Here is a 16,020-nt window from a genome sequence, read left to right as displayed (position 1 = left end):
ACCATGACTAGTAAAACGGTGCCTTTCATTTTGTTTTTTTATGTGTTCCCTGATGAGAACCAGTACTCTAATGGCTTTCTGACTGTCAGCAATTTACTCTCCCAGAAAGAAGTGCAACAAATCAAAGGTCTAGAAAATACATGGTGAAAAGTTATAAAAAGGGATGCGGATTTTGCGGCTAAAATAGAAATTCTGCAAGCCCGATGACTTTAAGACCTATTTGTAGTTGTGCTAAATCTTTATGAAATGAACCCAAGACTTTTCTGAACAACTCATTACATTCAAGAGGAGAAAACCCATTTTTTCTTATGATTTTGGCCAGGGTTCTGCTCAAAGAAACTGCATATGGTGTTGCTTTTTTCAAAAAAACAAAACAAAAACCTTTAAATGCTTTGTATACCATAACATAGAGATTATTCTGTGGGACTATCAAAGAGGTTGGTTTTCTGATGTTAAAATAACGTAACAAAAAAGGATTTGCACTTATAAATCAAGGGTTTAGGATGCTGGAGAGCACCTCGGTGTCTGAATGAGGTGAGTGAAGGATAATAGAGTTATACCTCAAGGGCTATTTCCATGGAATCATCTGCAATTGTTCTGCTTTCTTCGAGCTCTGGCATCTTCATGGTAAGACTCTGGGCTTCATCTCTAAAGGGAGAAGGCACAAAATAACTGTAGCTCAAGATCAGAATTTTTCTGTTGGCCTGTGACATTGAATGCATGGTTCACAGCAACAAACAGACACTTATTGTCTGGAATTAAAGATTTTTTTAATGCTAAGATCTAAGATTAGTAGAGTCTTAATGCCTTTAAAGATATGTTGAAGCTGACATAATAGTTTGGTATCCAGATGAAAATGATATAGCAGCAGGATGTTTTGGCTGGTGTTGGCCCAGACTCAAATGTTCATTTTAGCAAATTTGAGACAAAAAGGAATGGAAATTGAGCTCAACAGTTATGTCCCACTCTGTGACAGGAAATGAAACTTGTTCATCATGTTGTCCCTCATAATGTGACACTGCCTTAAACACACAGCTCCCTTATTTGATCTTCTTGTCTATAAAAAAAAGTGACTCAGTTCTGGTTTTCACTATATCAAACTAAACTGTTTATCCCCTGTTCTTTTGAACTAAATATTACCAGGAACTTATGTCCTTCTAATGATGCTAAGTGCAAAATACTGCTCAAATTCCCTACTAAATATCAGACCACCCTTTTTTATGGGTTAAGACTTCAAATGACATCAACATCAACTTGGTTCACTTAGAATTATCATTTTAGCTTACCTTAAAGACTCTTCTTTTCTTCTCTCTTTCTCTGTTTTGTTCTCTTTTTTCAGCTCCTTCTCCATGACAGCTTTTGCCTCCAGTAACATCTTTATCTCCAAACTGAACATTCAAAAATCAAAAAAACCCCCATGCTTTTACAACAGATGCTCAGTTATAGTTTTCTCATTAAATCACTTATACCACTGCACTCAGCATATCCCACCTCGACCCATCAGCCTCCCCACTGATATCTCTGCCTCCTGTATCTCCCCACTCCAATTCTTGCTTTACTCTGCAGCTTAGACCATATTTCTGAAAAAAGGTTCAGTCCATAGTTCCCATTCCTCAAAAACCACCTCTGCATCAAAGAGAAACTCCTTACCATAGGTTTTGAAGCCCTCCATCAGTTCACCCACTCTTATCTTTCCTTGCTGATTTCCTACAATCCAGCTTGCTTCTCTGAAGCCAATTTACTCAACGTTGCTTGATTTTGTCTACCTTTGCACTGACGCTTTGCCCATGTCCTCCTTCTAACCTGGAATCTCCTCTCCCTCCATATATGACTCTCCCCATTTTTGAAACCTTATTAAAGTCACATCTCCTCCAGAGGTCTTCCCTAATTAAGCTCTCCTCTCCCATTGTGGAAACACAATGGTCAAGGCCCTGCATTTGTCCCCCATTTTCCTCTGACCTTTCCCCTCTGAGTTGTTTCGGCCCCAGGTCTGCTTGACCACTCTAGGTGTGCCTGATGACTTGATTTATTCAAGCCAAGCCTAGTTGTTTGATTGACTCAAACAGCCTGGTTATTTGATTGATTCAAATCGAGTAGCCAAGCTCCCTCTGAGCCAAGCACATTAGGATATATCTTAAACATGATGAAATGACCCCCCTGAACTAATCAAGACCCCTGGCCCTGCTTATCAGTAATATCAGATCACCTAGAACAAAGCAAGTTCCGGGCTGAAAGGAAAACGCCCGAGGGATTTACTGCTTTCTATCCTAAAGTATTTCTCTTATAATGTATTCTTATCGTCATGAATGCTGTACCACGGTATATAAAGAAACTCTGTATTATTTGAAATTGAGCTGGCCTTGTCTAGCAGGGGAATCTCTGCTGCTCAACCGCCTCTCCCTACCAGTTCTGGAAGAAGCGCTAGTAATAATAAACTTGTCTCTGACATACCCTTTCAAACACAACACACAGTCTGTGAAGTTTTTCTTCCACACCCTTCTGCGTCACCCACGTATTTAGATCTGTAACCTTTCAGCACTTCAAATTCACCTCACCCTCAGCCCCCTAGCACTTATATACATATTCATAATTTATTTATATTGTCTGTCTCCCCCTCTAGACGGTAAGTTCCTTATGGCCACGGAACAGGCTTACTAACTCCGTTGTACTGCACTCTCCCAGGAGCTGAGTATTCATTCAATAGCATTTATTGAGCGCTTACTATGTGCAGAGCACTGTTCTGCACACAGTAAGCATTCAGTAAATACCAATTACTGATAAGCTAGTGACCCCAGGTACTATTTGCTACTTAAATGTAATTTTATGCCCAAATAGCTGACAATATATTCAGGTATGCAGAGTAAGGTGCAAAGTTTCATGAGGCAAGTGGGAGCTGGAGGTGGAACGACTGCAGTCCGAGGCCAGAGGATAGAAAGACCTAAAAGAGGGAAAAGCAGGGGAGTTGCTAGTAGCAACAGTTGAAGGGAATGACTTCTGCCAAACCCAGCCAAGTATCCCGGTAGGCAAAGAATAGGGAAGCAGTAGGAAAGTATGGTGCTGGGCACGGCTTCACATACTCAAACATCGACAGCTAGCATATGCACGGACACACATTTACAGCGAACACACACACGCACACAGCTAACACTTGCCCACAGCTAACATTCACACAAATGTCCCTAAAAAACAGAGAATCGGTACCCAGCCACATGCAGTCCATATGTTTAAGGAGATCTGAATCGGGTAAAGAGAGGGTGTGGAACAAGCCAGGATGATAATCCTACTACTGATAGTGATATTTGTTGAGCACTTACTTCGTACCCACTGCTGAGATGGACAAAACAGAATCGGTTCAGACATTGTCCCTGCCCTCCATGCAGCACAAAGTCTACGGATAAAAGGGATATGGAATGGTGATGGTGGAGGGAGGGTTGGGGGGGAATCAGTTAGGGAAGCAGCGTGGCTCAGTGGAAAAGACCCTGGGCTTCGGACTCAGAGGTCATGGGTTCGACTCCCGGCTCTGCCACTTGTCAGCTGTGTGACTGTGGGCAAGTCACTTCACTTCTCTGTGCCTCAGTTACCTCATCTGTAAAATGGGGATTAACTGTGAGCCTCACGTTGGACAACCTCATTACCCTGTATCTACCCCAGCGCTTAGAACAGTGCTCTGCACATAGTAAGCGCTTAACAACCAACATTATTCTTATTACTAGGATCAGGAGTGCTTCAGAACCCCCAGGCCTCTCGCATCTTATGAGTGCTAGATCCTCTGTTCCTTGAGGATGGTAGAACCATTCTCAGCACATGGTATAGCCTTTCCTCAACAGGAAAGTCTGTTCCTTTACTCATTTATACATTTAATTATTTATTTTAATCACTCTATTCATCAACACTTTTCTGCCTCCCTCATTAGCACATAAGGTCCTTGGAGGCAGGGAATGTGTCGCTTCTTGTTCTGTGTTTTCCTAATGCTTAGTATAGAAGCAGTGTGGCTCAGTGGAAAGAGCCCGGGCTTGTGAGTCAGAGGTCATGGGCTCTAATCCCGGCTCCGCCACTTGTCAACTGTGCGACTTTGGCAAGTCACTTCACTTCTCTGGGCCTCAGTGACCTCATCTGTAAAATGGGGATTAAGGCTGTGAGCCCCACGTGGGACCACCTGATCACCTTGTTTCCCCCCCAGCGCGTAGAACGGTGCTCGGCACGTAGTAAGCGCTTAACAAATGCCATCATTATTATCATTAAAGCGCATTACATCCAGTGGGTGCTTAATAAATGCTAGTTCTATTAAAACTACTAGTACTATCATATCAAAATGGCTGTTGCCCTGGCAGGATTGAAAACAGAAGACACAAAATTTCTCAAAGCCCCTGAATTTCTGAGGGCAAACCTAGCAGTAGGATCAGGAATAAGGACCTGACCCGAAATCTTGACTGTCCACCACCAAAATGGTTACCCGCTGAGGGTTTCGGAAAAGAGGAATTTACAACTCTCCCTGTTCTCTGACTTTCCTTACCAAAGTGATGGCCACTTTAGCTTCAGCCCTGCTGATTCTGCTTCACTTTGGGCGTATCTCTGCATCCTTACAGCCACCCAACCTCTAGCTCTACAGGCAGATGGATTTTGTTGTGTGCATGTGGGTACTTACTATTTGCGAGAATGGAGACGCTGGCGTGTGTGTGTCTATACACGTGTGCGCATGTGTGTCGTGTGTACGGCGTTTGTGTGATTCAAGAGTCGGGGGTGGGGGGTGAGGGGTGTGTGGAGAAGATGGCTGTCTGCAGTTGGCCGTGGGCTGTTGCTATGACTGCTGCAGTATGTGGGTGTGTTTGTGCGCTGGGTCTAGTACTAGATATGGAAGAGTGTGTGACTGCCGGGTGGGATGGTGGGGTAGCGGGAAGGTACGAAACTAGAAAACCTGAAAGAGAAGGATGGAGTCAGGAAAGAAACCAAGGAAATGGAGAGAAAGGCAGTAATGAGAAAAAGAACATACGATAATCAAAGAGAGGGAAAAAGCAAGAAGTTAAACAGGAAGGAAAAATATCAGGTAATGACCGGTAAAAGAAAGGGAGAAACGGGGAGAGAGAGAGACATTCAGGCAGGAAACACCAAAAGAGTCATTGATTTTTCACAGATCTTGGCTAATTTTAAATATCATCTGTTTTAAAATAAATTTTTATAGGGATAAAAGTGTTCCATGAACAGTTTTGATCATTAACACGTTAATTTAAAGTTTTACTTGGGTGAGATAGAATTTAGCTTGTTTGCTTTTGGTTGCTCTCCAATGAGGCAGATGGAGGCTTGGCAGGTCAGACTAAGATCAGAACATCCAGGTGGTTCCTTGAAAACCTCTATCAATAAACTCTACCTCAGAGAAGTGTGGGATTAACCTAACTACCCCAATCTGGACAAGCACTGTGATGAGCATGGTGGGGTGGACAAAGCCCGGGCCTGGGAGTCACAAGCTCATGGGTTCTCATCCCGGTTCTGCCACTTGTCTGCTGTTCGACCTTGGGCAAGTCACTTAACTTCTCTGTGACTCAGTTACCTCACCTGTAAAATGGGGATTGAGATTCTGAGCCCCATGTGGGACAAAGTGCATCCAATCTGATTTGCTAGTATCCATCCCAGCGTTTAGAAGGGTGCCTGGCACATAGTAAGTGCTTAACAAATTCCATAATTATTATTATTAGCTACAGCAGCAGAGAAACAGCAGCTATGTTGGAGGAGGTGGAGGAGGAGGAGCTATAATCAATCCAAAAGAGAAGACATCACAGGGAGAAAAACAACAAATAAAACAAAACTTCTGTGCTTTTTCCTGAATTCTCGCAATTTTGGCTTACCTGAGAAGGTGATCAAATCTTTTAGAACAGGGGTGGGCAATGATTTGGCCCGGTGGGTCATTACAGGATTTTAATAATAACGATGATGATAATAATAATTGTGGTATTTGTTAAGCCTTTCTATGAGTCAGGCACCATATTAAACACTGGGGTGGATACAAGCAAATCGGGTCAGACTCAGCCCATCCCACATGGGGCTCTCAATCTCCATTTTACAGATGAGGTAACTGAGGCCCAGAATAGTGAAGTGACTTGCCCCAGGTCACATGGCAGGCAAATAGCAGATCTGGAATTAGAACCCATGACCTTCTGACTCTCAACCACACATAGTCGGCACACCAGCTGACAGAGTGAAAAGGAGGGGAAGAGGGGAAGGCTTAAGAGGCAGAAGCTGCTGCACTTTTGCCCCCGGCTTCTCCTGGTCAGCTCTGACACTGACCAAAATGCAGTCAGCAACCCTCCAGGAAGCCACGGGCCTCCGCTCTGGCCCAGCGGCCCTGGAGGCTGCAGCATAAGGAAGTTACTGACTGCATGCATGGTGAGATTACTCAAAAGGTGAACTACTTCTCCCATCGATCCAGTTTCAGCCTGGAGCCAGGCCACAGGCCTAAGAGAATCACCTGGGCCTTATCCTGCACACCTGTGTCATCCAATGAGTTTTTAATGCAATTCTGCTAATACTACATTTTCCCCAGTAATTTGATCATTTCCATAGTTCAAGAGAACCTTAGCAAAGCCCTGCATAATAACAATAGTCCTTGTTAAGCACTTACTATGTGCCAGGCACTGTTCTAAGTAGTGGGGTAGATATAAATTAAGCAGGTTGGACACAGTCCCCGTCCCATTTGGGGTTCACACCCTTAATCCCCATTTTACAGATGAGGGGTAGAGAATTTATGTGACTTGCCCAAGGTCACACAGCAGACATGTGGCGGAGGCGGGATTTGAATCCAAGTCCTTCTGACTCTCAGGCCTGTGCTCTATCCACTAGGCCATGCTGCTTCCCCTTTGTCTGGGAAATGGAAGCGCAGGCTCAAGAAGCTCCAATACTAAGGTGGCTTTTTCCCAATCCGGCAAAACCCCTTAATTCGACAGAATTCCCTTGCAGGCAATATGAAAGTTCACTCTTTGACGGACAGACAGACCTACTTTTTCTCAGCAAGCTGGGTCTGCAATGCCTTCCTTTCTCCCTTCAGTTTCTTCACGAGCCCTCGGAGGCGCTGACCCTCTTCAAGGGGGTCAGGTCCCCGCTGCTCTGGTTGTGTTGAGGTTGGAGTAGACTGAACCAGGGGAGCTGATGTGGCCCGAAACAAAGACTGCAATCTTGTGCTCTCCTGCTCACCCACTTTCTGGAAGCAAAGACACCGATTTTTTGTGATTATTTCCTCTTTCATTCTTACCCTTTTGAAGAAGTCTGGGGTAGGACAGAGTGAAATGAGGAAATCTGCCTCAAGGAGACTGGGAGAAAGGTTTGAGACAACATTCTGATTAGCTACTTAAAAAACTGGGAGTTTCGAGTCAAAGTCGTGGACCCGTAACCTCAGACCGTATACTTTTTTTCTGATTGTTCACCTGACCAGTAGAACCCAGCATTTAAACTTATTCATATTTTTAGTTAAGTTGCCGATCATTGTTTTACACTCTGAGTCCTTTCCTGGGTTTGATTATCCCCTTTATGAAACGGGCCATAACTACATGATGTACTTCGAACATTATGCATATGTGGACTTTAAAATGGCGTTTTTATAACGATGGCAGTGATGATGCCGGTGATATAAGGCTTGTCACTTACTTTTTCCAATTCTGAGATCCGTCGCACTAGCCTCTGTTTGCTCCAGTCACGGTAACCTAAAAGAAGCAAGGGGGTCCATGAGGAGTTCCCAAGGGAAAACATCTAAACAGAATCTCCATGACTTTTCTTCAGAAGCTTCTTTAGGGTGGGACCATTTCCAAATACTGAAGCTCCCCCTTTAACCATTCTGGAATACCAGAATGATTAAAGGCAAAAATCCGGTCTCGTAGTTGTGAGGTTACATTTAGTATGTTCTTCTTGATTCATATAATATTGTAAAATCTGTATCAGATTAGCTCTTTCTTCCAGTACCTGTGATCTGTTGAGCTTATGCTGTAGGGTAGACACTGTTCACACTGTTCATTGTATTTTATTCTGCATCGCTCTCTTCACCGGTAGGTTATATTCTCCTTGAGGGGAGGGACTGCGTCTTTTACTTCTAAAAATACTGTAGTATTTACTGAACACCTACAGTGTGGAGAACACACTGAGCCCCTGGGAAAGTACTCACAAAGGAAAAGATCTGGTCCCTGTCCTCAAAGAGCTTACAGACTAATAGGGGAGATGACCGACATAAACTAAGTACAAATAAAGGAAAACCTAAACACAACTAGTAATAATCAATCAATGGTATTTACTGAGTGTTTACTATGTGCAGAGTACTGTGCTAAGTGCTTGGGAGAGAACACTATAGTAGATAGATACAATCCTTGCCCTCAAGGAGCTTAAAGATCTAGCTGGGGAGATAGACATTAAAATAAATTACAGGGAGGGGAAGCAACAGAGTATAAGGATAGGTACATAAGTGCTATAGCAAGGGTATAGAAAAAATACCTGCAATAAATATTAAAATTATTTTCAGATTATGAGCCTCCAGGGACAGGGACCATATCTAATTCCCATCTGGGTATTTCACTTCCAGTGCTTACTACAGAGCTCAGCACAAGGAAGTACTTAATAAACGCATACCAATACAACTACTTAGAGTTTTGGAGAGCAGTGTGGCCTACTGGATAAAGCTCGGGCTTGGAAGGGAGAAAGACCTGGGTTCTAATTCTGACTCAGCCGCTTGTCTCCTGGGCAACCACAGGCAAGTCACTGCACTTCTCTGTGCTTCAGTTGCCTCATCTGTAAAATGGGGATTAAGATTGAGAGGCCCATGTGGGACAGGGACCGTGTCCACCCAATTTGTCTCCCCACCAGTGCTTAGTACAGTGCCTGGGCACATAGTAAGCGCTTAACAAATATTACTATTACTTTCCCTCTCTTTATGCCTTTTGAAACTATACCTTTAGCTTTGCTGGAAATAGGAGAATTGCTCAATACTTTGTCCAGATCTTCTTTCAAGCTCTGGTTCTCATCCTGTAGTTCTCTAACATTCCTGGCTAAATGCACGATAGCAGCCTTCATCGTCTTCTGATGTTTCTGTGGAGTTGATTTTTCTGGAGAGGACCTAGGGAAGAGAAAAATCAAAGCAATGAAACAAAAACTAAATGGGGTTATTCCACCGATATAAATATGCTGGAAATAGTCCAGAAATATTCCACAACGATAAATCAATAGGGAGACTGGAGAAGGAGTAATATCAAAAAATGCCTACGTAAACTATGCAATCATTTAAGGTAAAATTCAGTAATTGGATGACCTTCCGGCCATGGAAGTTTAACATTTAATCCAGGAATTTTCATTAAAAGATGCAGACAACTTTTTTTGACCCATTTCCGGGCAGAGATCCAGGGACTCCCGACAGAAAGCTGAACGCAGAAGCCAGAAGTGGTCAGAATTCTGTTTTGTCGTGATGGAAGGTGCAGGGTCCAAAGGACTTGAATTGGATACTATAATTTTCCCTTTTATTATTGAACTTGACCTTCCGTTCACGCTTCCAAAAGGTCCATGAAAATGCTCTCGGGAAGCACAGCAGGGACAGCAATCTTCATTTTATCTGCCTGTTTCAGACACAGAATCACTGCCCTCCCCCCAACCTCCATCCTCAAAATGCCTCTAAAGCAAGTGAAGGTGCCCCAGAGAGAGTGGGACGGCGACACTGCCAATCCACAAGGTCGCCGCAAAAAATGGGCTACGTGACCTTGGATGCACACCCTTTGCAAGGAAAATGTACAAGAATTGTTGGCAAGGAGAAAATAAATTTTTCCCCTACTTTTATGTCTGGGCTCCCGTTCCTTTGTGGAGCTCAGATGTGGATCTCTGTGTAGGCGCAGAATTGGGCTCATTATTCGTGGGGTATGTTTGGAAGGATCTTAGGAGATTAAAATAATAATAATTATGGTACTTGTTATATGCTATGTGCCAAACACTGGGATACACACATGTTCATCAGGTTGGACACGGTCCCCGTCCTACAAGGGGCTCACAGTCTTAGCCCCCATTTTACAGTTGAGGTAACTGAGGCCCAGAAGTAAAGTGACTTGCCCAAGGTCACATAGCAAACATGTGGCAGAGGAGGGATTAGAACCCATGACTTTTTGACTCCCAGACCTGTGCTCTATCCACTAAGTGACGCTGTTTCTCAATGCTTTAAACTGTTCTGGGGGAAAATGACTTGAATGAAAAAAACCTTAAAAAAGAAAATAGGAAAAACTGCAGAGGAAGAACAGTAACCAGGCAAAGGAATTGCCATCCTCAGTGGCTTTACTCTTGTTATAACTTGTTGGTTTATTCTCTGGACCAATCGCAAAGGTTATTTACTAGCGACAGCGGGGAAGAAAGTAGTGAATAAAAAGTTATCCTGGGTTGTTTTATTTCTATTTTGGAGACACTCAAATGAAAAAATAAAATTGTCCAATGGTGGCTTAAATTTCTTTAATATGACAGGTTCGATTATGGAATGCCAATTTACAGTTCTGAAATAATACATAAGCAAGCACTCTACTAAGAGCTGGGGTAGCTACAAGATAATCAGGCTTAGCACAGTCCCTATCCCACATGGGGCTCATAGTCTACCTAAGAGGAACAGGAGTGAATCCCCATTTTACAGATGAGAAACTGAGACACAGAGAAATTAAGTAACTTGCCCCAGGTTACAAAGCAGTCAGATGGCAGAGCCCGGATTAGAACCCAAATTCTCTGATTCCCAGGCCCATGCTCTTTCTGCTATGCCACACTGCTTCTAACCATCTTCTAACGGTCTGTAGGCCTTCCGCGTCACCTATACACACAGATGTGTACTCCTTGAGCACTTGGCATTCACCCCACCCTAAGCCCCACGGCACTTATGTACATATCCATAATTTACTTATATCACTGTCTAGATATACCACTAGACTAGAGTTGGTTGTGGGAAGGGAACATGTTTATCAACATCGTTGCATAGTGCCCTCCCCAGTGTTTAGTACAGTGCTCTGCCCTCTGTGAGTACTCAATAAGTGCCACCGATTGACTGATGGGTGCTCTTCTGGCCCCACATATTGTTCACCACACAATCGATTGCTCAGCAATCGATGAGCAGTTATGAAGACTACATCTACCTAGGGAAGAATCTAGATACGATACGCTAGCAATCATTAATAATGATTATGGTCTTATGAAAGTTATGGACTTACCATCAGTTTCCATATTTTCCTACAGAAAATGATCAATCAGTATTACCTGGATGTGTGTTTTCCCTATGTGCTTTTAAAAGGACGCAGTGCAAGAATTAGGAAACACTTCTGACGACACGTCTTTCTGGATACAGAACAAAAGGGTGTTACGAGAAACATTTGGGCGACTGTATGTGGTCCTGCAATGCACCTCAAACTATTTTGTTTAACACAAGATTCTGCAAGAACACAATTCCCATACCATAGGAGATCTGAATAAATATGACTGAATGAATTAATGAATGAATCTGAATGCACTTAGAGCAATGTACTAAAAGCTCGGGGACCAAAGGTAAACAGTGCAGGCCCCGTTTTCTTCCAGGTACAGCATTTTAGGCACCAGGGACCAATATGTACACGCATAAATGTGCCATCAAAAAGATTTACATACTTCCTTCCTGCAGCTTCAGAATTTGCCAGAAGAATCTGAAGACGATGGATCTATAAATATCAAAATCAGAATATTAAGAATTATTAAAAACATATCAAACTACAGAACTAGCATGGAAAAAACCTCCTTGGAGAAAGTCCATTCTAATCGAATCTTAGTTTCCGGAAGTAACGGATAGGTTCCTGCAACTAATTCTCGCCTCATGCCAAGATAAACTAGAATGGCACAATCTCCATTATAATGGAGTCTAGGTCCTTTCATATTTTATTTACTAGGATTAGAATCAGAACCTCTTTCAAACTCCATAATTTCTGCCTCCTACTGCATTAGATAAAGGCGCATATTAGACCTACCTCTTCATAGTAAGTCTCCAGAGTAATCTGCATCTCTTCCAAGTTAGTTGTCTTTACATCTGTCTGGAGTTTGCTAAAAATCCAAGGGAAAAGCAATTACCTCCACAGTACTGATTACGCAGAACCGAGCCCAATACTCCGATGGGCTTTGTAATACTTAGGAACAGCACAGACGGATTCAGAGATGCCATTTGATATTAAGTGAGGGGATGAAATCCGATACACTGTCGAGAGGGTAGCTCTCTTCTTGAAAGATGGCCAAGAAAAATAAGAGTGGACAAGGGGAGGGAAGGTAGCTAGGGAGATGAGAGGTAGATTTGGAGGAGCTGACATCTAATAGTTTTAAGTTTGTCAAAAAAGTAGTTTAGGAAGGTCAGTGGGGTGAGAGGGGAACAGGGGACCCTGGAAGTTTCTGGAGGGACTAGTTGTGTTGGAGGGCAAAGGGCATAAGAGTCGGCGAGGGAGGAGACGGATTAGAGAAGCAGAGTGGTTCAGTGGAAAGAGCCCGGGTTTGGCAGTCAGAGGCCGTGGGTTCGAATCCCGGCTCTGCCACTTGTCAGCTGCGTGGCTGTGGGCAAGTCACTTAACTTCTCTGTGCCTCAATTCCCTCATCTGTAAAATGGGGATTAAGACTGTGAGCCTCACGTGGGACAACCTGATTACCCTGTAAATCTATCCCGGTGCTTAGAACAGTGCTCTGCACATAGTAAGCGCTTAACAAAAACAAATACCAGCATTATTATTACTCCTGGGTGGAAAAGAGGGCAGTCGTATTTATTGAGCACTTACTATGCTTGATCTTATCGACTGGGCGCCTGGGAGGCTCTAATATAACTGTCGGTCGACTCGTTCCCTACCCACAGAGAGCTTTCAGTCTAGGGAGAAATAGTAGCTGAAGTCAGATTTCTACCAGCACTGCTCTACAGCATAAATCAGCATGGCGTAGAGGACGGAGCACAAGCCTGGGAGTCAGAAGATCACTGATTCTAACCCCGGCTCCACCACTTGTCTGTTGCGTGACCTCGGGCAAATCACTTAACTTCTCTATGCCTTGGTTACCGCATCTGTAAAATGGGGATCGAGACCGCGAGCCCCACGTGGGACAGGGACTGCGTCCAACCCGATTTGCTGGTATCCACCCCAGAGCTTGGTACAATGTCCTGCACCTACAATGTCCTGCACACAATAAGTGTGTAACAAATAACATAATTATTATTAATGATTATCATTATAAAAGCAGGAGGGTAGCAATATGCGGCGGAGGTGTGACGCCCTATGATGAGCGGAGGGTGGACTGGGAGCCCATTGTTATGTAGGGAGTGTCTCTGTTGTCGAATTGTACTTTCCAAGCGCTCAGTACAGTGCTCTGCACACAGTAAGCACTCAATAAATACGACCGAATGAAGTCCTGCAGGTTCCAATCCTTGATCTTGAGTGGCTGCAGCTTTGCAGTCTCTGATCCTGTATCAATTTAGGATTGTGGTAGAGACTAAAGTGGTCCACTGCAGGGGAGGAGTCCAGGGTCAGTATTGCTTAACATTTTCATCGATCGCTTAGATCATGCAGGCAATATTAAGCTCGGAGTGAACGTAGTGGTGGACGACGCTTACTCTACCGAATCAAAGTTCAAAATGAAATGGGTAAACTTCAATAAGGATGAACAGAAAGTTGTGCAAATGGGGAAGAAAAACACAATCTAAAGATACAACATGAATAACTGCCTCTTTGTAGGAGAAAACCTAAGGTTCTCCCTGGATAATATGATGATGTGAGTTGGAAATATAAAACTGTGGTTTGAAATGCCAGCACGATCCCAAGGAGGACAAATAATAGGAAGCATATCTTGGAGGAATTGAGGCAATTTTTCTGTTATACTCAGTGATGATCAGACCATTACTAGAGTACCGGATCCAATTTAAAGATCAACACAACTCAAGAGGAATGTGGGGAACTTCAAGAGTGCATAGAAGAGAGCAATAAAGACGACTACAGGGTTGGAAAATCAAACTTAAACGTAAAAGAAACTAGGATGATTCAGACCTGAGATGAGAAAACTAAAGGGTGGTCTAGTAAAGACTCTGACAAGGAGGTTGGAGCTACCTGTTCTTCAACTCCTCAGGGAACAATACAAAAAGTGGGGCAAGAAGGATTTAAGTTAGCTATAAAGAAGAATTTCCTGGCTAGGGAGAGAGGTTATGCAACCAATCAACAAATCAATGGCATTAATTCATCACTTATTGTGTGCAAAGCATTGCACTGATTGGGAGGGTCCAACACAACTGAGCCGGCAGGCTCCCTACCAGGAGCTTTCAAGTCTAAAGGGAGACATGGGCATTAAAATAAATGACAGCTATGTGCATAAGTGCCCTGGGGCTGAGGGTGCAGAGAATATCAAATGCTTATGGGAACAAATCCAAAGGCACAAGCAACGCAGAAGGGAGAAGGAGTGAGGATTGAGGAAAGCGAGGGCTTAGTGGAGGAAGGCCTCTTGGAGGAGATGTGATTCTGATGAGGCTGGCCTTGTGTAACAAGTAACCTTCTTTTGAAGTTTTTAAAAATAGCCCAAGATAGGCGAGATTGTCCAATTGTCTGTCTTTTATTTATCTTTCCTCTATGTTGGTTCTTCCCAAACTAGACTGCAAACCCCATGTGAAGCAGGGGTCTTGTCTGAACTCTTTTTCATCCCCAGGGCTTAGCACAGTGCCCTGGCATCAGAGTTCCCACTTAGCAAATACCGTAACTATGGTTTAGATGATTCCTTCCCACCACTCTGATTCATTTCTAAGACTCTTTCTTCCCTCCTCCAGAAAATTTGCAAGTCAGACTTTTCATACTTGATAATATTATCCTTTTCCTTGCACTGTTGCTCCAATTTGAGAATCCTCTGTTTCAGTCCATTGATCACCTGCAAAAACAATGTAAATCAACTCAAGGTGTCTTACAGTTCCACCCCACCAATCTCTCTTGGGAGGTCAGACACTCTCTCTTCCCCTGATGTTCTACTCGTCAGTCAATCGATGGTATTTATTGAGTGCTTATTCTGTGCACAGCACTGTACTAAGCATTCAACTACTCAGACACACTGTAATTAGCCAGCCGGGTACTGAAACAAAATTAAACATGGGCATCACACTGACCAAAAGATTATACAAGAATACGACATCTGATTTTAAGGTAAAGTTAGCATAAAGTAAAGAAAGCTGTTTCTATTCAGCAGTTTCTAGGTAGGACAGGATAGGATAGGATAAAGGGTTAACAATCTCCACTATGCCGCACCTTGTTTTTAAACGACATGCGTGTAGTTCTTAAATCATGCTGAGATTATGGAAAGCCACAAACTAGTGATTTCATTCTCCTCATGAGGTTCTAACCCACCCCAACCCGGGGGGAACTGGTGACGACTGATAAGGGAACAGACAACAGCCAAGAAATTTCTTGGCTCCTATTGCTATGATGACACCTTATGGGAATTGTCTCTATGGAATACTGAAAGCAAATAATGTAAACAACTCAGCGGCAGTTCATTCCCAACTGCCCCTCATTCTGGAAAGCTTTATGCCCTCCCCCTAATTCATCATTCCCTTCTTATGTTCTATTTAAGGAAAGCTTTCTGCTTCTCGGAATGGTAGTTTTTGACAAGGTTTCAATGGGGAAGGCACCACTGTCTCTGGAGAGCCTACTTACCCAGCTAGTTTCCGACCTTTTCTCTGCCAGAGTCCGGGCAAATTCTGAGCCCTGCAGGACAGTGACAAGACAACAAAACAAACACACAATTCACCCTTCTGATGCTTTTTCAGGTCTCTTTTCTGTGACTTGAGATGTAGACTTTTACATCTCCTTAAAATGTGATGGTGACATAATGATAACAGCAAACTAACTGTCCTCCGGTACAGGACTACGCAACTTTGCCCGGGATGGATCCAAGAGCTGCTCAATCTGCCGATCCTTCCTGTTATTTTCCTCCTCTAGTCTCCGGAGCTTTGTTTTCATCATGTCCACGTTATTTTTCTGAGAGTGCAACATCTATAAAGAAAAAAAAATGCTC

General features: G+C 43.4%; 1 protein-coding gene across 8 annotated transcripts in view; it reads right to left on the bottom strand.

Moving 5' to 3' along the window:
* IQCE (IQ motif containing E) overlaps positions 1–16,020 on the bottom strand; it is a 58,834-nt gene that overhangs the window by 23,081 nt on the left and 19,733 nt on the right. For all 8 annotated transcript variants that reach the window (XR_003756060.2, XM_029056189.1, XM_029056244.1 and 5 more), the window contains 10 exons: positions 15,885–15,998; positions 15,660–15,710; positions 14,810–14,880; positions 11,976–12,048; positions 11,623–11,672; positions 8,922–9,085; positions 7,633–7,688; positions 6,990–7,189; positions 1,287–1,388; positions 561–648 (listed from right to left, as the gene is read on the bottom strand). Coding sequence is in view for 7 of the 8 variants with exons in the window: in XM_029056189.1 (XP_028912022.1) it covers positions 561–648; positions 1,287–1,388; positions 6,990–7,189; positions 7,633–7,688; positions 8,922–9,085; positions 11,623–11,672; positions 11,976–12,048; positions 14,810–14,880; positions 15,660–15,710; positions 15,885–15,998 (969 nt within the window). In the remaining variant the exon portion in view is untranslated. The remainder of the gene's footprint in view (positions 1–560; positions 649–1,286; positions 1,389–6,989; positions 7,190–7,632; positions 7,689–8,921; positions 9,086–11,622; positions 11,673–11,975; positions 12,049–14,809; positions 14,881–15,659; positions 15,711–15,884; positions 15,999–16,020) is intronic.

The sequence above is a fragment of the Ornithorhynchus anatinus genome, chromosome 2 (genome assembly GCF_004115215.2).
Source record: "Ornithorhynchus anatinus isolate Pmale09 chromosome 2, mOrnAna1.pri.v4, whole genome shotgun sequence".
NCBI lineage: Eukaryota > Metazoa > Chordata > Mammalia > Monotremata > Ornithorhynchidae > Ornithorhynchus > Ornithorhynchus anatinus.
Note: the sequence above shows the minus strand (reverse complement) of the source record. Positions and strands in the feature narration are given on the sequence as shown.